The sequence below is a fragment of the Thermobia domestica genome, chromosome 10 (genome assembly GCF_964235325.1).
Source record: "Thermobia domestica chromosome 10, izTheDome1.hap1.1, whole genome shotgun sequence".
Lineage (NCBI taxonomy): Eukaryota > Metazoa > Arthropoda > Insecta > Zygentoma > Lepismatidae > Thermobia > Thermobia domestica.
This window is the reverse complement of record NC_137463.1, coordinates 267,223,270-267,245,483: the sequence shown is the minus strand read 5'-3', so window position 1 is coordinate 267,245,483 and position 22,214 is coordinate 267,223,270. Positions and strand designations below refer to the sequence as shown.

General features: G+C 35.7%; 2 protein-coding genes across 4 annotated transcripts in view; one reads left to right on the top strand and one right to left on the bottom strand.

Moving 5' to 3' along the window:
• The window catches only part of LOC145663199 (cytosolic carboxypeptidase-like protein 5), a 16,019-nt gene extending 14,614 nt beyond the window's left edge, over positions 1–1,405 (bottom strand). For 2 of the 3 annotated variants that reach the window (XM_081729541.1, XM_081729542.1), the window contains exon 1: positions 1,264–1,405. The gene's annotated coding sequence lies outside the window, so the exon portion shown is untranslated. The remainder of the gene's footprint in view (positions 1–1,263) is intronic. The other variant, XM_081729543.1, reaches the window with a different exon arrangement.
• On the top strand, positions 621–22,214 carry LOC145663200 (ionotropic receptor 84a-like). Its single transcript, XM_081729544.1, has 6 exons — positions 621–867; positions 1,912–2,082; positions 5,776–5,987; positions 9,219–9,427; positions 12,813–13,081; positions 20,776–22,214. Exons 2-6 carry the CDS (start codon positions 2,051–2,053, stop codon positions 21,071–21,073), a joined length of 1,020 nt encoding a protein of 339 aa, XP_081585670.1. The 5' UTR covers positions 621–867; positions 1,912–2,050; the 3' UTR covers positions 21,074–22,214.

Sequence of the window (22,214 nt, the reverse complement as noted above, 5' to 3'; positions counted from 1 at the left end):
CTACTGTTTCAACCAAGACGGTGTTTCAACCAGGCCCGGTCTCCGCTAATCGATTTATAGCATCAAATTTCGTAGGAATGTTCGAAAAAATCGAAACAAAGAAAAAAGTAAGTCAGCTTTAGCTCAAGTTAACTTGAGAAAGTCCTTTTTAGTTGACATTCATAAGCAGAAACTGGCACTACCAGAGGAATAGGCAGTCGCTTTACCAAACGCTGAATTTAACAAATATTTCATTATGCATATACCCACATTCGCTAACGTGTCTGCTTCGTGCAGACTCTCGCAGTAATGCGCAAGTCCTTATCCTTCGCTCTACCGTAACGCGGATTAGATGGATACTAGCTTCTCGTAATAATACAGCACGTTAGATTTCGACAATTGCACCGTGTTTGGATTGAGTATAGCCTGCTACCCCCAGTGATTTTTAACAAATCATAATGGTTCCAACGATTCATATTAGTTCATAATGAATCGGAATCGCATGTTATGAAGATTTAAGGTAAATCTTGTGGTAAGGAAGCTTTAGTATAAGTAGTAGTAGTAGTAGCAGTAGTAGTAGTGGTAGTTAGTAGCAATAGTAGTAGTAGTACTAGTAGTAGTAATAGTAGGAGCGGGTTAGAAGCCACACTGGGATTGGTTGGGTTCTGTTCTCAATATAAGTAGTAGTAGTAGTAGAAGTAGTAGTAGTACCGCTAGTAGTAGTGGTTCTTCCAGTTCCGGTGACAAAGAACTGGGGGGAGTTGGGTTTACACAAGCCCCGTGTTTTATTTGCAAAGGTATAAAAACGCCATGTCCTAAAATATTTCTAAACCAATCCTATATTCCGTGTCTGCTGTCTGCGTAAGGATACTAACTGGGGCAGGTAGTGTAAGTAAACACAAAGTAACTTGTGAACATATTCCGCAATCGATGTAACCTATTGTTCTCTGAGATATCACGTAACTCTATACTTCATTTAGGCCTACTCCATTATTATATGTTTAATTTTTCAAATGTTGCTATCCTTAAACTCTTCTACACCTAAAGAAAACAAACAAAATTGACTTTTGGCACTTTTATAAGCGTTATCTAATTACAAATCTTTGAAAAATGAATATCGTTGATCTCGTAATGTCAAAAATCGATACTCCATTTAGAAAAACTTTTCACTTATTTTTACAATAACAATAAAATTTATTATAATTGTAAAATTTAACATATTTCAAAAGTAAATTAATGAGTCCTTACAGTAATAAATGTAATATTAAAAATTACAGTACTTACGAAAATAAATAACGAATGTAAAAAAGGTAAAAATTTTGCAGTAAATGTACAAAAACTATATTGTTCAAAAACTACTTCATAAGACATACATTTCTTCTTCTTCTAGAATACTTGATCAATTTAGCCCCAAATCAATATTCTCAAGGAATGTTTGAAAAATATGAACTTCATAGGGGATTGTACGATCTAATGAAACTAATTAATTAATTAATTAATAGTTAATTAATTTACAGATAAAACTCTTAAAGACATATATTCAATATTACTACTGGTGCAGTTATATTGTACGGATCCATACATAAATTCATCACCCTTATACTTTTATTTCAGTAAATCGACCCTGTCTCATTAATAATTATTTTTAGGGTATGGAATTACATTTCTTTCTGCAGGTTCACTTTAAAATATCTTCAGTGTACGTAAATAATAAGAACTATTGTACAAAAGTCACTAACCAACTTGTGTTAGGTGGCCCCTAAAAGGTATGAATGATATCTAGCCGAATCATAAGAGCTACTAATAAATAAGTTAAACTGTAATGAATAAACTGTTTCTTAATTGCATGTTACTTATTTATAGTATATATTTAAGTGTTTTGATACATCTGTATACAGGCTCTAATGATAATTGTTTAATTTGTTTTTGCAGCTACCAACTGAAATCATACAGCAAATTGGGTTGGAAAAACGAGGAGTCCGTTTGGTTGTATCTGCTGGGAGCCGTTGTCTCTGGTGACGTAGATGTTGGATTGGACAACGTAGTGGTTGACAAAGATCGCTCCAAGGACATGTTCTTCTCTCTTCCCATTGTTACTTCAATGTAAGTAGTGTCTTAAAAAAGAATAATGTCTGTCTTTAAGTCATGAAATATTCAAGGCATGGAAAAATATTTCTATTTTTATACCTACAACAAACTATCGATTATCCAGCCTAGTTGAGAAAAAAAGAAAAAATGTCCGTAAGGAAATTATATATATATATATATATATATATATATATATATATATATATATATATATATATATATATATATATATATATATATATATATATACAGGGTGAGCCACGGAAAATGAGATACTTGAAAGAGGCAACACTTACAAACTGAACCGCATGGTGGCGCTAGTTGCCATACCGTCTACATCACAAAGTCTGCAATTTAGTTTACCATTAGTCGTTGGCGAGTGCATTTGCGTGTTCGAACACTGGAAGCCTTTGTTCGCTAGAAAAGAATAGTTGCTGTTTAGCGGAAGTTGCGACGTGGGCAGGACCGGCATTTCAGTGTGCCATACAGGTAAGAAATTCCAGGTGGGTGAAACAATGGGAGAAACTGGTTCTGTTGTCGACAAGAAGCATGAAGAACCTTTAAGGACAGTCCGTAGACCAGAAAACATCGATCGTGTACAACAGGCTTTGCAGCAAATCAGCAAAAATCAACTCGTCACCATGCAACACTGCCACATGTCGCCTACATCAGTGAGTCGTATTTTTAAGGAGGGCCTACACTATCATCCGCACAAGATACAGATTGTGCAACAACTATGACTGGTTGACAAACAGCTTTTAGAAAAACCTTTTATGAACTGCTTTTAGACAAACTGAATCGCTATGAAGACTTGCTGGACGATCTTATGATGTCTGATGACGCGAATTTCAACCTGATTAGATGTCAATAAACTGAATTTTCATAACTAGTCGGACACAAATCCTCAAATTCTCCATGAGAATCCTCAGTACAGCCCTAAGATTGTCGTTTGGTGTGACATTGTTTCATCTACCTGTTAATTGCTTTCCTGTTTGGCACACTAAAATGCCAGTCATACTCACGTCGCAGCTCCCACGGAACATCGCGAATAAAGGCTTCAATCGCTTGAACACGTACGTACACTGGCCAACCACTCATGGTAAACTTAATGGCAGACTTCTGTGGTAAAATGGCATTTCAACTAGCGCCACCATATGCTTCAGTTTGGCCTTGTTACCACTTCCAAGAGTCCCATTTCCCGTGGTTCAGCCTATATATACACAGGGTGTTTCAAAACTATACCGACAACGTTTGGGAGTTGATTCCTTACACCAAGATAAGACAAAAAGTATGACCACTTTGGTGCACCCAGGTTGGTCTATACTTTTTGTCTTATCTTGGGGTCAGGAATCAAGTCCCAAACGTTGTCGGTATTGTTTTGAAACACCCTATATATAGAGCAAGTTACTTGCCTTTTAATGCCTTCTCAAAAGTGCGAGTGCCAAGGAGAAGCAGTCATTTATCAAGGACATTTTTAAAATCTAAAAATTGTATGTTTTTACTTTTCATTCTTAGACTTATCGTTTTCACATTTGTGTAATCAATCAACATTAAAATAGCTTAAATTGCTTTCTTTTAATAATTAGGCCTAAGTTTTACGTTGCTTTGTTTATCTTAAAATGGTTTATATTCATACTGTACACTGTATTCATTTTTCCTCCAATTAAGTAATTATTTTAAAATTTATCTTAGTACCATCTATAACATTTATCTCATGAAATATGTAGAATATTTTTATTCTTGAACCTCCATTTTCTGTGATAAATCCTTAAAACATACAGTTCAGTAAATAGCAAAACTTTTATAAAGTACTAGGAAGTGAGTAATTGTATAATTTCGATCTATCCGACTGTTTGTTATACGGCCTTGCCTATCCAATTAGGCAAGTCGGAAGTCTACCACCAACTAGGTACATAATATTATTTTTTAAAGAGAAATCACTAACTTATAGAACGTAGCTAAAACAAGAAATATTAAAATTAAAATTAAATTGATCAATTAACTGAGAAATGATTTCAGATACACATTTTTTTTTTTTTTTTTTTTTTTACAAGACGGATTAACATTTCGTAACTGAACTTAGGCGAACTCACATACACAGCCACTGCGCAGAAAATATCTAAATTTCATTCAACGAACCTTCTGATCCTGAAGTAAACATTGTAGAATGGTATTACTCCGCCAGTCATCGGATGAGTGGCTATCGGTCACCGCTTCTTTCGAGAAGCACGTGCTTGTATTCTGTCGGCGTTTTGCATATTCCCCGCACGCAGTCATATTGTAAACTGTGATTCGCGCATAAGGTGGGTCAAATCCAGTTCCTACGCATGCGTATTCTCTTTTATTGCATTAATTCAATTTAGTTCTTAGATAGTGTTGTTTCTGTTATTTAATTGTAAGTAAATTGTATTTCTGGTAATGAGCCTTATAAGTAACAAAAACATTGAAAAACAGCTTATTTGACAATGGACTATTTTCTTCTGCCGCATGGATGTTCCAAACAATCACCACGTGTATTTGTTTACATGAGGTACTGAACGTTCCTTGAATGAACTATAAATTCAAATTACATCTGCAGAGCTACTAAAAAAAAAAAAAAAAAAAAAAAAAAAAAAAAAAAAAAAAAAAAAAAAAAAAAAACAAACAAAGCAAGTATATTTGTTTCAGGAATTGAAAGTAAAATGAAATCTTTAATGTCGTTCAATTATGACCTGTAAGCCACGGAAGAATTCCTGGGATGACAAAGTGGGAAAGCCGTTGGGAAACCTACGGGTACGATATTATGTACCACAAACTCACTTAGCCTGATATCGAACTAGAGATCCCTAGCGCCATAGGTAAACGCTTTTCCACTAAGCCACAACGTCTGCCCTTTAGCACTCAAGGTTCAAAGTATGGTATTTAAATTAATTAAAATCTAAAGTATTACCGGGAGCAACAATGTAACACTGAGCTTCAATATTACCAGCTCTCTTACTCACCTCTAAGCTTTCAACAGAGCTCTAATATACTACATACAGTATATTGTATATATGTAATAGTCATATATAGGTTGGTGGAAATGAAGTATACACTTTGACGTCTCTGGATATTGTGAGATGGAGATTTTTCCCATAACAAGCCGGCTTTTGGGGGAGTAAATACAAATATTCACTTTTTTTGACTTTCTTGCACGTATAGGCCTACCACTTTTGATTTCCTGTAGCATTTTATACAATTAAGAAAGTGTGTTTACAATATGCAGTAAGCCTTACTTGTGAGTCCTATGATCAATCCCAAGCAAGGGCGCCGATTTCTCTGTAAATTTGGGGGGCCCATTCAGATGCAGAAGGTGTATATATATATGAAAATTTTAAGATAAATTGCACTCAAATTATGCCAAATATTGTATATTCACAAATACAATAGGGGGCCCACATGAGCTTTGGGGGGCCCGGGACCCCTCGGCCCCCCAGATCTGCGCCCTTGATCCCAAGTTGGTTGTCTTGGTTGATTTTCAAACTGGCATTAGAGTTGCCAGCAAATGCATTTTTACTATTTTCTCCATTTTACTAATAGATTTGCTTAATGTTATATTTAGGAAACTTGAAAGAAAACGACCGACATTGTAAATCATTATCATTTATATAAAGACTCTATCACTTGAATGAAACATTACGTTCAAATGCCAATAATTATGATATACTACACTGTTCATTTTGTTTGTAGGAGGAATATCTACTTCCGGCATCCTAGTTCTTCTGCTCTTCGAGATATCTTTCTGGAACCTTTCAACCCTATCCTTTTGGCGTGTGTTGCTGCTACGGGTCTTCTGCTAGGAGTTGTAATGGCTCTAGGCTTCCATGCGCCGTGGGAGAAAAATCCTTGTTGGAGGGTTTCAGATACCATTTTGTGGGCTGTTGCTCTTCTTTGTATGCAAGGTAAACGTTTTTATTATTATTGTTATTACTTTAGTCCTCTAATTACTATTAAGTAATTGCGTTTTCATTTTACTTGCACAGGTCAATCATTATTCCTTCTAAATATACGCTCATCTTTATTTATTTATTTATTTATTTATTTTCTTGGAGTGTAAGCAATACAGTTCCTTTACAGACGTAGTTCAACTAAAACAAGAGAAAGCCAAATGACTTACGTACAGTATGTGGGAAAATAATGACTGGTACGATGGACAATATAATGATAAACAAAATGCATATTAATTTTGGATTGCTTAATTTGATCATATGTATACTATAAAGATATACCTAGGTAAATGTATATTACGTATGGAGATCGTTTCAAATATTTCCACATAGCAGAATGGATAACACATATGTTTGATACGTGTACACTTCTGTTCTATTCCTGGTGAGGTTACAGAATCTTTGACAATTGGAGAAACATGTGGCTTACTTCTGTCTCGAAAGCGAAAGAAATAGACATTTTCTAAATGAGGTCTACAGAACATAAAGTAGTAAATTCTGGAATGAAATCAAACGCAACTATGCACCTAACAGAATTCCTTTCTTACTAGATATTCATAGATACCAAATATAAGTTAAATTTTCTTGCCGATATGGCCAACAAATTCAAGGAAATACAGACAGCTCGGGCACACCAAATTGATGCTAACACCGTCAAATATCTAATTCAACACTGCAAAGATGTTACCACAGCCGACCTGAATTACCCTTACCCAGGTCCAGTTCAGTTAATGAATTGCCCTGAATTACCCAATTTATATACACGAAGTAGATGACGTCATTAAACATCGCAGGAACTCAGTTTCCGGTCCTGACAAGATCATTACTCCGCATCTCTAGGCACCATCTTCACTACTTCGACAAATACTAGCTGAACTATTTATGGCTAGTCTTGTTATTGGATATATTTCGCTCTCTTGGAAGACGTCCGGTACTATTCTTATTCGAAAACACGGAAAACCTAGAAAAAATCGGATTTTTTTTCACCAATAGTTTATCCAAAATAAAGATTCAAAAATCTGGTGCGTAGATTACATCTCTATTTTGTCCAAATCAGACAGAAGTGACAACAAGCTGAATTCCGATCTGTTCATTCAACATTAGATCAGGTATTACGGATCATAAGCAACATCCAAAAAGCTTTCCTGAAAAATTTAAATGGGAGTGTGGTATTTATAGATCTCACAGGCACATTCAACTCAGTTTAGCACGATGACCTCTTTGTTGAACACGTCCATTTTCAATTATCCACTACGATCACCCGATAGATATGAGATTATACCCTTAAGGATAAGGGAGACGATGAATAAGGCAAATGAATGATTATTGGAAAATTAATGGGATGAGAATGTGGGAGGAAACTGGAGTACCTCGAGAAAACCCACAAACACGATGTTGTCCATCACAAACTTACTTGGTCGGGAATCGAACCAGGGACCCCATGCACCAGAGGTAAGCACTCTACCACTGAGACACCATGTCCCCAGCTCTAAGGAAAAGATCGCAAGGCTGTTTAGAAGTAGAATTTAGAATCTACATTGTTGCCTAATCTTACCTATATGCACTGTAGAGAAGAGATCGTTGGGCAAGGATCTTCAACTCACGACCAGCTGGCCACATATGGCCCAAACTGGTAAAAGAAAAAAGATAGTTCCAGGTACTGCACTTGAGCTTAGTGCACTGCAAGCGCAATTGCAATTGTTAATATGTAGCCCGTCTGTCATGTTGAAAACCCTTACCTTTGGTTGTTTAGAATTTTTTTGTCACTTCTTTATTCCTAGGAAACGGTGAGAACTTCAGCTAGTACCTGAATTGCTTTAATCCCTAATAAGATATGGCAGCTAGTACCTGAAATGCTTTAATCCCTAATAAGATATGGCAGCTGGTACCTGAAATGCTTTAATCCCTAATAAGATATGGCAGCTAGTACCTGAAATGTTTTAATCCCTAATAAGTAGAGACCGGATGTTTAGGCACTAAAAACCTGGAAAATAGGCAGGCAAATAGGCACTAAAAATTTAAAAAATAGGCAGTAAAATAGGCACTAAAATGTAACTCGAAATAATGAAGATAAATACTCAATATAATTAAAAATAGATTCAGGTCATAGATAATGTTCAAAGAATATAGAATCATACTGCTTTGTTAATATCTTCCTTTATTGTATATATAAAAACGAAGCTTGTTATGGGAGAACCTGAAAGATGTCCACATGCGTCAAGAGGTGATTCATGACATCAAAAGAAGACAAAACGTCCTTCTGCATGTTGTCGAATTCCACGTCGTGTAGGAGTGACAAGGGGGAATCCAAAATCAAATCCTGACAATTGGAACGAGACATAAAAGTGTGCACATACTTCGGGAGGTGATTGGTGACATTCAAGAGGATGTTTTGTCTTCTTTTCATGTCACGAATCACCTCTCGAAATATGCGCACATCTTTCGGTTTCGTTCCAATTGTCAGGATTTGATTTTCGATTCCAAGTTGGCACTCTGTCACTTGTACATGACACGGAATTAGACAAAATACACGATGACTGTTTGTCTTCTTTTGATATCACTAATCAATTCCCGCTTCACCAATCAATCACTTTTGATATCACTCTGTATATATATTGCAACGTACCACGTGCTTGTTTTTACAAACACCTAATATACACATATATGTGTTTATTATTTATGTTATATAAATTACATTTTTCCAATGAAGGCTTAATTTGAAGAAAATGCATAGAATAGGCAACATTAGGCACTAAAGCAATTATTTAGGCAGTAAAGGTCGAAATAGGCAAAATAGGCAAAATAAAATTAGCTTAAATCGACACTATAACCCCCCATATGAACTTTAAAATGTTATTTTTGATCATATCTTTAATATTAAAGGATAGGCATTTTGCCTAACATCCGGTCTCTACTAATAAGATATGGCAGCTAGTACCTGAAATGCTTTAATCCCTAATAAGATATGGGAGCTAGTACCTGAAATGCTTTAATCCCTAATAAGATGTGGCAAGGTATATTATTTAGATTCAAAATTTAAAAGAGAAAGTTATCGATATATCTTCATGATATTGAGTTACAAAAAAATCAAAGTTCTTGTATGAATATTTGTTAAAATTTCTCGAACAAAATTTTATTAAATTTATTTGGTCTACAATAGACAACACCTTCTTTTGTGTGCTTCAGGTAATCATAAAGAATACCGTACAGCGTGTTGCAGTGTTGTGTTGGTGTTCGGTCTGTTCTTTGCGATGATCATCTACAACGCATACGCAGCCTTCATAACCTCTGTGCTGTCCGTGCGAGAGCTTTCCATCAAAAACTTCAGAGACCTTCTCAACAGCGATCTCCAGTTCTGGTACACGAAGTCAGGGCAAGACGAAGAGTTCCTTAGGGTTGGTCTTATTCACATTTGATAATACTGTACTTTAGTCTTCCCAAATTTCCATTAATATCACTCATTAAATTTACTTCAATGATTTCGATTATTTTTTTTTTTAAAGTTATAATTTGTTTATTATTCCATAAAGTAAAACTCATTTGATGTATTGACTTGAATTACGTCTTTTGTCAGCAGCGAATCTATACACGATGTGACCTACAGTTATGAACGCCAAGGCGGGGAGCAAGGGGGGAGGAGTTGTTGCTTCCTGGATTTTCGAAGAATGTTCAGTTCCTTGAAATATATACCAAGAGATAATGGGCCTTATTCAGAGTCGTTTTGAAACGCGATTAGTGCCATACTAAAGAGTTCGACTAACATAAGTCTCCTGCAGTAGTCAGTGTTTTAGTATAATGCTAATCATACGTCGAAACGACTCTGCGTAAGGCGGACTAATTTGTTCTCACATACTATGTATTGGCTATGGAATGAGGCCACATGACTATGGACACGCGACATTAAGGAATACTGGCACATGCCTCTAGATTGAATCAAGCCCGTATCCAAGGGGGTTTAGGGGGGCCGATCCCCCTAAATTTCTACTGTACCTCTTAAAATTTTCACGGTAGGCTTGAAAATGAATTGAATGAAAATGAATGAAATGGCCTCCCCTAACTCCTACCGCCCTCCCTACATTTTTGGGCTGGCTACCGGCCTGCATTGAATATTGGTTGCTAGGATAGATACTGCGCAAACAATCATGTGTTGCAATCAGATCAAGATGGATTAGGACTCAATGGAATCTTGTATGTTCTCTCATGTAGTAGAATCTCTTTCTCTAATTATGTTTATATTATTGTATTATGTGTGGATCAGTTCGATCATTGTAGTAACTAAACTCATATGTAGAATATGGAAGTTGGCTACAATAAATATATCAGGAGTAACAAGTGTATTTATGTTAGGTTTTGTACATATGCTTAAACCCAACTCAGAGTTTAGAAATGTACTCGTATGAATGTGAAAGTGCTTATTTGTAGAAATAAGTAAATAATAATTGTGGCACAATTACAGTTTACACATTCCACTATAATATCTAACACTATAGTACTTGATATAATGTATATTAAATATTATAGTACGGTAGTTTATTTACTCTCTCTAATAAGAATATACTCGTAAATAATTGTTGTTTTATTTGATACATTAAGTGCACGCGAGAATCGAAGTATCAACGGCGTTTGTGTATCGGTCTTTTACTACCTCTCTTGAAAAAACAATCTAGCGGGCTTTCCTGTCTACTGTTTAAAGTGGGATTAGAAACAAAATGGTGTGTTCAGTACTCTTGCAGAGGGAATCGAACACATGACGTCGTGTACCAAAGAAACGCTCTCTAGCCACGGGCTTCAACTTCAGTAACTTCTAATTTTATGTATTAGCTGACTACAAGTTGCATTCAGGTGATATTATACTACAGTAACATTCGCCTGTATGTTCTATCGAATGAAAAGAGTACTTGCTTCATACAAAAGTATTTCTGAAGAAAATAATGAATTTGTCTCTTATTTTAAAATAAGTGTAAAGGCTCGACATTTTGCTACTAGGTGGCAGCTCATTTTTTTCATATCTTTCCAATGTATTTTGTACGGGCTGAAAATATTCAAAACGTGTTCAATCAAATTCGAGACTTTATCTAAAGACAAATTGAATAAATAATCAGAGAATAATTCCTGATTTCCTGTACATTTTAAAATTATTTTATTGCATCGATTGTTGAGAGACTACCCGTTCGGGAGAGTAATGCTCCCGGAAGTACGTTTTTTTTCGCGCGCTACTCTAGCCAGCTGTTTTAAGTTGGTCACAAAATTTTTTATCATTGGGGTCAAGGTGGGACAAAACGAGCCCTGCGGGGCTTCTAATCCGTTCTTCCTCCTCCTCCTCCTCCTCCTCCTCCTCCTCCTACTACTACTACTACTACTACTACTACTACTACTACTACTACTACTACTACTACTACTACTACTACTACTACTACTACTACTACTACTACTACTACAACAACAACAACAACAATAATCACTTTTTGAGTATTATTTTCATCTTACTTTAATTTAAAAAGTGTTATGAAAATATAAAATAAATAAATAAAAACTTCCTTGAGCGGGTTTGAACCCACGCTACAAGCGATGTTCGCCATTAGCACACAGCGCTAACACGCTCGCCCACGAGGGCCGGCAGCAGCAAGCATTTGGTTTCTGCTATTTGAATGCAACGTGGCAAGAAATGGATAACACCAACCAATAAGAACTGTGTATTTCGTTCCTACTTCCGGAAGCATTACTCTCCCGAGCTAGTCCTGTTGAAAGCAATTAATTTTACTCTTCAGAAGTATGCCTCTAAGGCCTGCTATACGCTAGGAGATAAGTCCTAGGAAATATCTTAGAATTTATCTGAAGACAAATGTTACAGCATATCTCGTAGGCAATTTACAGTTTTGTGCCATACACGTAACTACACTGCACATTCTACTGACATTAATACCAGGCGCTATATTGTTAAATTCAACACCTCTAAAAAATAAAAATAAAATTCAGAAGATAAATTAGCAAAATATACCTCATCAGTCCCTGCACACTCTTCATTTTGTCGAGTATTTTTCCTCTTTCATCCACACATGGCTGGCGGAGAGAGAACAAATTTATTTTCACTTTCTCTCACCTGACGTCGCTTAAATCAAAATCTTACCAATTTTCTTTCAGAAATAGAGCGTGCTCTAAACAAGAGAAATCTCACAGGATCGTTCAGAACATAGGAAATGACATGCAATTTGACGTTTTGAATTTGATTCTGGGAAACATCGTAAGAGATTTCCTAGGACTTATCCTATAGTGTATAACTGGCCTAATAGTCAAACTCTTATCAACAAAGAAACTGAATAATATATATTTTTTAAAAGAAATAAAACTGCATGGATTATTTTCTAATTAATATTTCTGGGCAAAATTTGATTATTGATCTCTGGAATTTAATTATTTTGAATATTGTTTCTTCATATAAAATACATTGGAAAGTAGAGAACACGTGCTGCATCTATTGCCAATAATCGAGTCTTTACATTTTAATGTAATTTTTATAAGAATTAATTAACAAAGTGAACTCAATTATGCAAGATATTTAAAAAAGTAAGTCATATTGTATGTGAAGAGATTTAAGTGTAACATAGTAATGAAGCTAGAGAAAGAAATCAAAAGTAAGTTTGGTAACAAAAAATGCATGTTACTACTCACGTCAGCGAAAAAGAAATTTCTTTTGCCTACCACGCTACGCATTAGAAACAATAGATTGAGGATGGCGTGCTATACGTATTTCATTTGCTATGTTATTTTTTGTATTTGTAGGCAACTGATGATTCTAACCTGAAAGAGTTCTATTTCCGAGGCTTGGTTCATGGCCGAGGAGTGGAGAATCACCGGGAAGGGCTCATTGAAGCCAGCAAGGGTCAGTCGGCTTTTATTGTCTCTAATCAGGAAGCGAGGAGAGCTCTTAACACTTACATTCCGTGGAATATTCGCTGTGACATGCAAGAACTCAACGTACCATCTAGTGAAAGCGTCATTGCTTTCCCTATGCCACCCATGTCAGCTTACAAGAGGCTTATTAATATCAGGTAATGTCACTTCTTTGTTTCAGGAGATTATTAGATCAGATTCAGTGTTTCTTCCAGACATGTTTTTGGGGGACACTGCCGCCCAGAGCTCTAAGAGTGCTCCCCCGGAGGATACCAAAATAATACGTCCATAATATAATAATAAATAGAATTGTACTGTGTGAAAATAGAATGTGCCCCTCCGAATACTAAGTGTGTCCCCCGGGAAAACTTTTTTTCTGAAATAAGCACTGATCAGATTTATCTACAGAATGGCTGAGTAGTAATTTAATCAATTTTACTAAATCTTTGAGTACATGTTCATTCTGGGAAATGTTTACATAATTTAATGTAGCCACTGGCGATATTCATAAGCTTCCATCAACAAAAGAAGATGAATCTCAGTATTCTGTAGGAATTCTGCGGTCACAGTTGTATGAAATGAGGTTTCCAATTAATTCTTTCTGTAATGGGCCTATCGCTTTCACATATCTTTACAGTCCATTTTCATGAGTAGCTGCTGTGTGGATTTTTGCAAACTCATTATCATCGTTGTCATAGGCATTCTGCCATTATTGAAAGGTCACTTTACTGCAACTGAGAAATTTATTGTCTTGTCTTGTCTTCTCCACTCTTAAGAGTGTTTGATAGGTGCACCAGACTTCAAGGTCCTCGTGTGTTGAGAATGCAGATGAAGAGTTATTAGATTATTTTTTTGAGACACTTATATTAATTCTTGACTTAAATGCAGTGGAAGTAATATAAATCGAAAGGACTAAAAATTGGTTTTGAGTTCTTGGCTCTGTTATGATTATTATCTAAATACCGCTTGCCTGATTTCTGACTTAAGTGTAACATAAGTTGCATTTTTTAATATACTACTTCTTTGAAAGGAGAAGATTTGGAGAATGGAATAATTAATTTTATTCAGCTATATTTAGTTTGATGTTACTGATTTCTTTTTCTTTTTCTGCGACTGTATTCTTGCTTTCCCCAAAAAGAGTGAATTGGAAATATTCTGTTTGTAATAATTGATTTTTTAACAGATTTACCCTGAGCGAAAACTAATAATTAGAAGATTATAATTAAAATTTATTTTTTTAGACCAGTCCGTATAATCAAATGGACAAAATATAATAATTTTTATATCCAAGTCGGATAAAAAATTTTAAAAATTTAACTTTATGTATATCAACAGAGATCAACAATTTCAGTGTAGACCTAATTATTTGATTTCAAGGATTATACGGAACCGCACTGACAAGGAATTTTAACTTAAATTTTGGACTATTAAGACAGAATATATAAATTATACAAAGCAAACCAACAAAGTGTAATAGGGAATACAGTTCGAAGCTGCCTAAATAAAACCTAAACCTTACTTCTGGGTTAAAGAAAGAAAGAAAGAAAAGATTTACCCAGCATTCAGTAGAAATTGTATACGAATCTTAAATGAAGTCCAGAATATATTTATAGAAGAGTGAAGATGTAACGCCCCTATACAATCTGACTAGAATGGTAATACTAGTGTAACTTATAAAATACTTCTTGTAACAAATTTGTAGTTGGCAACCCTGTAGAAACATCATGTTCGCGGGTGCGCGCAAAGAATTCTCGGTACTCTGCAAGAAGATGGAAACGTAATGGGTGGTAGTAATTTCACCTGTCAACCCATTTTCGATATATCTTGGTTAATAGTGTCCATCCGAGTCTCTAAAGTTGGTTTAACTCACATTGTGGTATGTAGAACATTTCATCCTAGTTAGTCCGTGCAATCAGCATAAATTGAAGCAATATTTAGATGGAGTTGGGAAACAGGCCTTCGCTTCAGTTCACCACGTGAGTCTGCATTGTGTGAAAATTTCTCACGTTCCGTACAGTGGCTTCGTAGAAGCATCTTTTCGCAGCTGGTGTACTATTTGTGGATCGAATTTGTCATGATGTCAGTAGTCGCACACAAGTTTAGTTTCCAGCATAAATTAAGCATCAACATGTACAGCTAAGCTCTTATTAGCGGGCCCCCCAACCCATCCACATCGTCAATGAAGTAACACAATGGTTGAGTATCCTATCTACCTGCATTATTAGCTTGCTTCAATTCTATTCTCTACTATGGAAGTCCATGGATCTTATTGTCAACCCATCAGGGACAGACTAATTTTGTGAGTGTGTTTCAGGAAGCAGTCAACGCAACATGTCGAGTGATCCGTCTGTATTGATATGTTCTTATCATATCACTATGAAAACCATGAATTTATCTCACAGCAGCCTAAGCTCATGTGACCTTATAATCAATCTGAGCAATTACATTCATTTACTACGTGTAAACGTGAAGATGAAGCAATACGTCATTTAAGTGAGATAGAGTCTTGTGCCTTGGATGTATATAGTTCCATGCCATGGAGTTTACTTGTACACGTCTTCTCTGGCGTTTCTTCAGTATGTTGGTTAAAGTGGCCAGTCTTAACTTTGTTGTGATGACCCAATGTTTGTACTTTCCACATATTTTACTCAGGAGTATCATCTCAAATCAGTGTACAGTCACCATATCATCGGGACTGCCCAGTACTATCCAGGAAGTTGATGCGACACCGACTCCTCCCTGCCCGGGGAAGATCAGTTGCAATAAGGACATCTTCCTACAATCAGACTAGTTCTGAACAGTCAAGAGGATCAACTTAGTGATGGTGAATCGTCAATTTGCCCAAAATCTATATATTGTGTGTGTGAGTGATGCAGTAGTTCGTGTGTCTCGTGTAATCAGTATTCTCTCCTAAAGTGTTGCTCATTTGTGTAGCAAGTGTGTCTGAGGAAATAATAGTGAAATAGATTTATCCAATGCCTGCAATTAGGGTAAGTACCCCACAAGATAAGCTCCTGCCCTCGCAGCTGGCCATTAATTCTGCTTCGCACAGAATTTATCATCATATCCAGTGATTTATTTTCACAATGTGTACGCATTGCACCCTTTTGTGGATTTGCAAGTACATTATTTAAAATGTTGGTTTGCAGGTAATCATTTGCAATTGTCAGAAGTCTTAGTTGCGTTATAAGCATCTCATGAGTAAGATGAAGTGCATGATTAATAACTGTCTTTCAAGATCATTATTGCTAAGCCACGAGCATGTCTCCGTCATTTAAAGTTTGCTTGGCCACTTAGCACAAGTTGGATAAGAGTGTTGTCCTCTTTGGTTATCATGGTTGTCTTACAGCTGATTTAACTCTCTGTAGAAGTCATATTGTTCGCGCTCTAGTTCTTTTTTCTTAATCTCTGCCTGAAGGTATCTTCGCCGCATTTGTGTTCCACGGTAGATTGATTACATGGGTCTATATATTATGGTATGTCACAATGTCAAATATTATGGTACGTCACAATGTTAATTATCATGGCTTGTCACAATGTCTTTATAGCCATGTTTGTCAAACTTGTCCACCTTAGAGAATCCTACCCAGCATCAAGATTGTCGGTTTTGGCGACGTTTACTGCTAGTAGCATTAATATGACATGATGTTTCTCTTAAAAGGGTCCATTCGTCTTTTAGTAATAATTCAGCAGTGTATGATGTTCGTTTATGCTAATGCCTTATCCAATTCTATGTCCACCCGACTAGTCGTGGTTCTTAAAGTTAATTTGCTCGAGCTATTTTGTTTTAAGTATGTACTACAGCCATGGTGAACTTATTAACATAATGTTTTTTTTTTTTGGAGTGTGTATCCTTTGTGTATTTGTCTACCCATGTAGTAAGCTTAATTTTTATTTATTTATTTATTTATTTATTTATTTATTTATTTATTTTATGCAGTATAAGTCTGTTTAGTCGCATGACTGTGCGAGTTCAAAAGTCACAGAAATTTTATGTTAATTTGATTCTAGTCTCAATGTCAGAAATTCCATTTACACGTATACAGAACATCATTCCATTTACACGTATATAATAAGTATTGAATAATTTTGCCTGTGAAAATATACTTAGTCAAATAAATATTACAACCCATATAATCCCAATGTTTATATTTAGAGAAACCAAACCTCACAGGTGTATCTTTAGTGGTTGAGTTTTCCTTGGTTTATTTTCAGGTAAGGAAATCACAGCACAAGGAAAGGGCTGTTCTCTGTGCACTCGTAGAGTGTACAGGTGGCAGTCTCGCATAGGTTGGATTCGTTTACCGTTGTATTATGTTTTCTTTTCTTTTTTTCTTTTTTTTAGATCATTTAGATGCAGGTTCATCTTGTATTCGCTTATGTGTGTTTCGTTCACTTTTATTCCTGTGTTCCTAGTGGTTCACAGGTGGCGACCCCATTCTTGTAACTATTAACTCGGTGCTCCGGCACTGGGCGTCAAGCTTAGCCGTAGCCTTCCAGGGATTAGGGCCCTCTGGGGCGCTACAAAGAGTAACCATAAAGTTGTTGAAGTTGAGCAAGCAATTTTGGCCTAGTAGAAGAAAATCACATTCGAAAATTAGGTGGTTGAGCATGCCAATGCATTTATCACACCAACAGTGAAAGGTTTCTTTTCTCTGTATTTGAAATAATTTTGATGATATTAATGCCGTGTCAAGTACTAATCTATAATAAAGATTTCTCGTCTATTCCAAGTTTTTATGTAATTCCGTGGTTTATCTTGAATATCCCACTAAAGTTGTTCAGGAAGCTGTTCTTTTCTGTCTTTCCAAGGAGGGTAGAGCGTTCACCTCTGGTGCATGGGGTCCGTGGTTAGATCCCAGCTCGCGCCAAGTGAACTTGTGGTAGACAAACACGGTGTGCGTGGGTTGCCTCGAGGTTCTCCCGTTTCCTCCCACTTTCTTCATTCCACCATTTTATTCAGTTCTTATCATCACCGCTTCTAACCGGCATAACCGTCAGAGGTAACACTCAAAGATTTCATTTCATTTTCTTTCCAAGTAGATAAATCTGGATAGTACTTTATCGTAATGATACAATATAGATTATTTGGTGGTAACTTGAGATTAACGTATTCTTCTTCATGACATGCAATTTTAGCCGGTAAATCAATAATATTGCTGTGTCTACCAATATTTACATGAGTTTTCCTAAAGACAAAAGTAATTTTGTACTTATTTTTGGACATGGAGGAATATAAGTATTTTATATTGAGTATATTCCATGAAGTTTTAGTATTCCAATGAGTTGTGGATAATGAATTTAACATACTTAATGAGTCTATACAAATTATGCTTTTGAAGGTTTTTTGTTATTTAATATAGAACAATGCTTGTCAAATGACAAACGCTTCTCCTTCAAATATTGACATCCATTTAGTATTTTAATGTTATCGATCTAGCTAGAATGTAAACTGCTGCACCAACATTGGAGTTGCGGTATTTAGATGCATCAGTATAAAAAGTCCGCATCAATTTGGTGGATTAGATTTTTCCAGATATTCTGATATATCTTGTTTCTAAACTCTTCATGATTATTTTTGATATAATTAGGAATAATGGATTTGATATGGATCAAATTGGTGTGATAATTCCAAGCGAAGCGCGATAGGGCTGGTACTATTTGTATTAATGTATTTTTTTTATCTTTGAAATTACCAAGGATATTTCTTACAAGTAAAGGGTCCAAATGGATGAATCGAGTTGTGGGATGAGATATACTGCGTCTTATAGAGGATGTGAAAATATGTGCATGTGCAAAGTTATAACGGCTGAGCTCCATAAGAAACGGAGGGGGTCAGATATTTCAAAATGGCGGCGGAGGTTCATGATCTACTCTGCCAATTCTTCTTTTTCCAATATGTGCAACTACTACTGTTTGCATTGTCCATCTTTTACTATTTTTACGATTCAACACTTTATTTGATGTATTTCTATAACATAGCATAGGCCTTTCCCACCAACTTTGACCCCCTCCGCCTCCGTTTCTTATGGCGCTCAGCTGGTATAACTTTGCACATACACATATTTTCACATCCTCTATCAGACGCACTATGTCTCATCCCGCAACTCGATTCATCCATTTAGACCCTTTACTTGTTAGCGTATGGAGTTTTCTTTTGTAGCATATAATAGTCGATCTGCTGAAGTTTGGGTACTATACAAGATCTAGATTTCCTGAAGGTATCTATAATGAACTTTTGCTAGCTAATTTGGAAAAGGTTATTTCTGATGGAGTGCAGCCTGATTCCTTAATAACGCGCACTTAAAGCAAAATGATGGTTGAGCGAAAATTAGTTTGGCTAAATTGTAAAGTGGTTGTTCCAATTTATTAAACCTGTGCAGTTTTTATTATAAAATATACTTCCATATAAAAATTTTGTTAAGTACCATGTTGAACGATATTAACTAGTGTATAAGGATTGATACCCCATTTTTTGGAAGAGAGACATTTGGAAAAGTTAAAATTTTGCATGTATACTCATGTCCAAAATTATTGTCGCATGTCTATAAATATGTTGTTGTAGGAATATAATTTGATAACGAATTTGCTCGGTATTTCTTATAATGTTAGTATGTGTATAATCGGCAAAGACATGTATGTGGTAAATTTCATGTCAAAAGAGCAGTAAATAAGAACAATAAAACGAAAATAAAACTTTCTTGTTGATTTAGCAACATTTTACTTTACTCATTCTAATTTTCGTATTTATAATTCTTTTCCTATGAAGTTTACCACAAATATACATTTCCCAATTATACACATAGTATCAGTATTATAAGTACCCTACAAAATCATTATCAAGTTATATTCTTACAAGAAGACAGTTATAGATATGCGACAATCATTTTGGACATGAGTATATCATGGACTTCAGCTACTTCTTGCGTTTCACGTAACAATCTTCGCATTCAATACCATCAACTGCATACCGTTAACCCAATTGCCGTTGTTCCTAGTTTTCTTGAAGAGATTAGGAGATTAGTTCCTCTTTCTTCCAGGTAGCTCCTAATTTTATTACAACTGGGTAAACTCTGCACTGCGCTGAATTTGATTTTTCCCTATTGTCAACCATGTAAATACTGGCAATATTTGTAGGTTTCCATAAGAAAGTTTCCCTCGACAAAAAAATTATCTTTTCTTCCCTTACCTTATTCAAATTTTCCCTAGTTTGTTGAGTGTACAATCCCTATGACAACAGTATACAATCACATTTCTTTTGTGCATTTACTTCTGATTCTTTCTTACCTTTTCCTTGACTTTTTTCACAAAAAAATACAAATATGCCCAGTCAACAATGAGTGAAAGTTATGTTACTTTGGACATACACACACGCATAAATTATTGCAATTGTATTGCTTTATTTCTGAACAACAAAGAAAAACTTATGCATTTATATTGGTCAATCAGTCAGCGCGAAAATTTCCCTGGATTTTCACATTTTATCTTTTCACTTTTTGCTAAATTTACGTACGAAATTTCCCTAACGAACACCGAATCCCGCCCACAGAGTTGACAAGTTTTGACTTGGAATCTTATTCCATATCTACCATCGCAAAAATTGCAAAAAGAGCGCAACGCAAATCAAAACTTGAAAAATTAATCATAACTGCTAAATCTGTCATCGCAAACTAAAACGCAGAGTTTGGGTTGTGTTGACTCAAATTGTTACGGAATGGAAGCTTTACATAGTTTCCAGCAGGATTTTGGCGTTGCCCTTGTTAGAGCCTGTCTATCTCATCTATGCCCAGATCAAATAGAAAGGCTCTAACATCCGTGTTTTAAAATGCAATAATAATTTTATTCTTTCCAGTTTAATGAAGATGAAGGAGACCGGCATGCTGAGTAGAATCAGAGAACGAATTCTTCCTCCGATGCCACCGTGTTACCAGGACTCCTTATTTAACAGCGCTCAGTTGTCGGATGTATATTCAGCCTTCTCAGTGCTCGGAATAGGTCTCGTAGCATCGGTGTGTCTGGTACTTCTGGAGATATTCTGGCGCAAGAAACATGCAATAAAGAAGGCTATAGTCCTCAACAAGCAACCAAAGACAACAATTGTTGCATCTCCCATGATGCTAGATATGAATGCAAAAACTTTCTGGTATTGAAAGAAATTGGAAGCTGAAGTATTGTTAGAATAAAATAAACACACCATTTACTATATTTTACTTTCGTCTGCTGGTGTATATGGTATTTTTCGTTTTTATTATATTTTTCTGAGTGTGTGCACATGTGAATTATTAGTGCCTTTTTTTCAATAGGCGTTCAATAAAGATTTCTCCTATCTCACTTTCGGTAACCATAGAGAAATGAAATTTGTACGTGAATAAAGACGGATGTCTATATGCAACGAGGGCGGATTTTCATGCAAGCGTCTGTTACGTTCGTTGCTTCCGATTTCCATGTGTAGCCAACAGAAAGTTGTGTTACACGTAGAACCGTACTTAAACAACTTTCTCAATTGACCATTCAGTCAAATCGCAAGCAAAGAACGCAACGGACGTTTGCATCAAGTACGATACATTTTTACAAAAATAAGTATAAATGTTCAATAATATTTAGGATAAATGTCTCAAGACCAGATGGCCAAGGGAAGGATTCCTCACAAAGCTCCGCTACAAGCTGAGTGAAGTAAGGTAGGATTCTCAATCCTCCGCTGCAAGCAAAGACAAGTTGGGGTCCCACAGAGTTCTAGAACTAACAGAGCGTGAAAAGGAGAACCACGAAGCTCCGCAGAAGGTTGAGAGATTTTGTGGTAAACTCTCAAAACTCCACTGTAAGCTATGAGAGGAGTTAAGTTCTCAACAGTGCTCCGTTGAAAAGTAGGAGGCTTAAGTTACGTTACAAATAGAGCCATGTGCGGGATATTAGGGGAGAGTAGCCAAAATCGCACCACTTTTTACATAAATGGTTTTAATTCGAAACTTTTGAAGAAATTTAAAATGATTTTTTTGATCGTATTGAACTTTATAGTTTTCCAATTTTTTACAGTGATTTCACAACGATATCTTATCATTATCATGATAAAAATGATGACATTTTAGAAGCCTGCGATTGGTGCGATTTACGCAACATGTTTCCCAAATCGCAGTATGTGAAGCCAAAATCTCGCCGCCATTTGTATATAGGCAAATTTTTACAGTAATGCATATGGGTAAAACAAATTATCATTTCCATGGAGTATCACATTATTTTATTTATGTTATCGTATAATACATCTTTAAAAGGAAAAATATTGCAATGTAAATA

What these genes read in the sequence shown, in the direction of transcription:
- LOC145663200 (XM_081729544.1), top strand. Translation starts at nt 2,051, where the DNA reads ATGTTCTTCTCTCTTCCCATTGTTACTTCAAT. An exon ending in CTTCCCATTGTTACTTCAAT is followed by an intron (nt 2,083 to 5,775) that starts GTAAGTAGTGTC and finishes TTTTGTTTGTAG; the next exon opens with GAGGAATATCTACTTCCGGC. An exon ending in AAGAGGCTTATTAATATCAG is followed by an intron (nt 13,082 to 20,775) that starts GTAATGTCACTT and finishes TATTCTTTCCAG; the next exon opens with TTTAATGAAGATGAAGGAGA.